This window comes from Myotis lucifugus, unplaced genomic scaffold, assembly GCF_000147115.1.
Source record: "Myotis lucifugus unplaced genomic scaffold, Myoluc2.0 scaffold_90, whole genome shotgun sequence".
Classification (NCBI taxonomy): Eukaryota; Metazoa; Chordata; class Mammalia; order Chiroptera; family Vespertilionidae; genus Myotis; species Myotis lucifugus.
In genome coordinates, this window is record NW_005871138.1 from 2,738,915 (window position 1) to 2,741,264 (window position 2,350).

The following is a 2,350-nucleotide window of genomic DNA, read 5'->3' on the forward strand; positions in this document are numbered from 1 at the left end:
GCAGCTGACAGTGCTGAGGTGGTGTCACCGAGGCTCCTGGAGAGTCTTCTCAACACCACTCACCAGCTACACACAGCGTCCAGGGCTCTGAATCCCACCGGCCGAGGCCTGACACTCCAGGCCCAGGGCAATGGCTCTGTCTTCCCGGCTTCACATGCTCAAGGTCACTCGGCAGGTCCTGGAAGACTTTTCTGGCCTGGAGTCCCTGGTCCAGGCAGCAGCGCTGGGCATCCAGCGGTGGTCACAGGGCTCTTTATGCTGGGCCTCCTGATAAACTCAGCCCGGTATCTCCACTGCTACCTGACTGACCTGCGGTTTGATAATGTCTACGCCACACGGCAGTTAGCCCAGCAGCTGGAAGAGGCCGGGGCCACACACCTGCTGGCCTCCCCACCAGCCTGGCTGCTCAGGGCGGCTTGGCCAAGGCTGTCCCAGGGGGAGCTGCTGAGCTGTCTACTAAGGCTGGGGCTGCTCACCCTGCTCCTGGTGGCCACAGCGGTGACCGTGGCCACAGACCACGTGGCCTTCCTCCTGGCACAGGCAGCCGTGGACTGGGCTCAGAAGCTGCCTGCTGTGCCCGTTACGCTCATGGTCAAGTATGATGTAAGTGTGTGATGGGAAGATAGCCATAGAGTCATTTTCTTGAGGGAAGGGGTAGGGTTCATGAAATCCCTGACTTGCAATTGAATTTTACTTACCTTCAAGTCAGAGTCCTGGGATAGGCTGTGGGACCTGGGGCATCCGCAGATGAACTTATTTAATTCCCACTACAACACGACACAGTGTTTCTGTTCTCACCCCCTACTGCTTCTGTGCCCATTTTGCAGATGAGGGCAGGGAAAGTTGAGCGGGCCCTGAAAGCGGCAAGTGGTGGGGGGCAGGGAATGGCTAGAGCATCTGTCGGTTGACTTGGCCTTTTTCTCCTTTACGAAGGCTGCCTACACCGTCCTGGACTTCATCCCCTTCCTCTTCAACCAGCGGCCTCTGGAGAAACCCTTCCACTCTGCCCACAAGTCCTTCCAGTGGGAGCTCCGCTTCACCTCCCCTGGCTGCCCGCTGCTGCCCGCCCAGCGCCCCCTCACGGCCGCCCCCCTGGCCGCGGGGGTCCTGCAGCTCGTGGCTTGTTCCACGGTCCTCCTGGAGACCTACGCCCGCCGACTGCGGCACACCATCGCAGCGTCCTTCTTCACGGCCCAGGAGGCGAGGAGGGTCCACCACCTTCGTGCCCAGCTCCAGCGGAGATACGACAGGAACCGAGGCCAGCAGCTGCCCCTGCAGGCTCCTTCCTGACCCCCACACCTGGACCTGCCAGCCAGCACCCAACATGGATAGACGTGCCTGGACGTACTGGACCCCTGGAAGGACAGAGAGCCCTGGAGAAGAGGGGCAAGATGTTTGGAGTCACACAGACCTAAGTTGTCATCTTGGCCCTTCTGCCGCCTCCCTGTGTGACCTTGGGTGGTGGCTGCACCTCTCTGAGCCTCGTTTTCGGCAGCCACATAATGACAATGATGTGAGCTACTTTCCACACGGGAATGTGGGAAGGACCGAATGAAATATTGGGCATGAAAGGCCCCCATACACAGAAAAGGACTATGCCAAGCGGAAGGCAAGGAAGTGCAGAAATGGCTCAGGGCTTCTCAGGCAGGTGGGAGTCGGTCAAGGCTCTCACCCGCATCAACGTTACCTGGTCAGTGGAGACTTCGCTTGTGAATGTGCCTAAATGCGCCTGGAACTTATTTATGTGCCCCCGAACCCTCTGAACTTATTGACTGTAATCTACAAGTGTCTTCACTTTATAAATAATATATTTATTAAATCCTAAATTAGGTTAGGTTACTCTTTTGCTTCAAACTCCTTTACGGGCTTCATTTAAGGCTGTCAGGTTTAGCAACTGAAAATACAGGACACCAGCTTCCACTTGATTTTTAAACAACGAATATGGGTTTAATGTCCTTGCGACATATTGTTCTTATGCTAAACATCCTTAGAATGTGCCCATATTGGTTGTGGATCTGAAATTCAAACTGGACTGGTTAACCTGTACTTTATCTGGCAACGCGATCCCCATCCAAGTTATAATACATTGCGATTCCCTGGGGGGCTTCGTACCCCTTGTTTTCCCCTCCAGATTATTATCTGCCCTTCTCCCACCTGCTGTCTTTCACAGGGGTCTGACCTTTGTGAGTCTGGGAGTCATAACACCCTGGCTCCCTTGCCCTTGGTTGGACCCGGTCAGTGAGAGGCACTGATAGGCCGTCCAAAGTGGGAGGGGAGAGAGGCCAGGGCATTGGCTCCTGCCGCCCTCTGGGCTGTTACTGGGCAGAGGCCTCATTCCATTAGCTGCTAA

The 2,350-nt window shown here is 55.9% G+C and overlaps 1 protein-coding gene across 1 annotated transcript in view; it reads left to right on the top strand.

Moving 5' to 3' along the window:
- OCSTAMP (osteoclast stimulatory transmembrane protein) overlaps window positions 1-1,756 on the top strand; it is a 4,671-nt gene extending 2,915 nt beyond the window's left edge. The window contains 6 exon segments of the mRNA XM_006091433.3: window positions 5-144; window positions 146-236; window positions 239-603; window positions 934-1,285; window positions 1,288-1,358; window positions 1,361-1,756. Of these exon segments, the coding sequence (XP_006091495.1) occupies window positions 5-144; window positions 146-236; window positions 239-603; window positions 934-1,285; window positions 1,288-1,358; window positions 1,361-1,723 (1,382 nt within the window). The 3' untranslated portion in view covers window positions 1,724-1,756.
- Window positions 1,757-2,350: the final 594 nt, after the last annotated feature.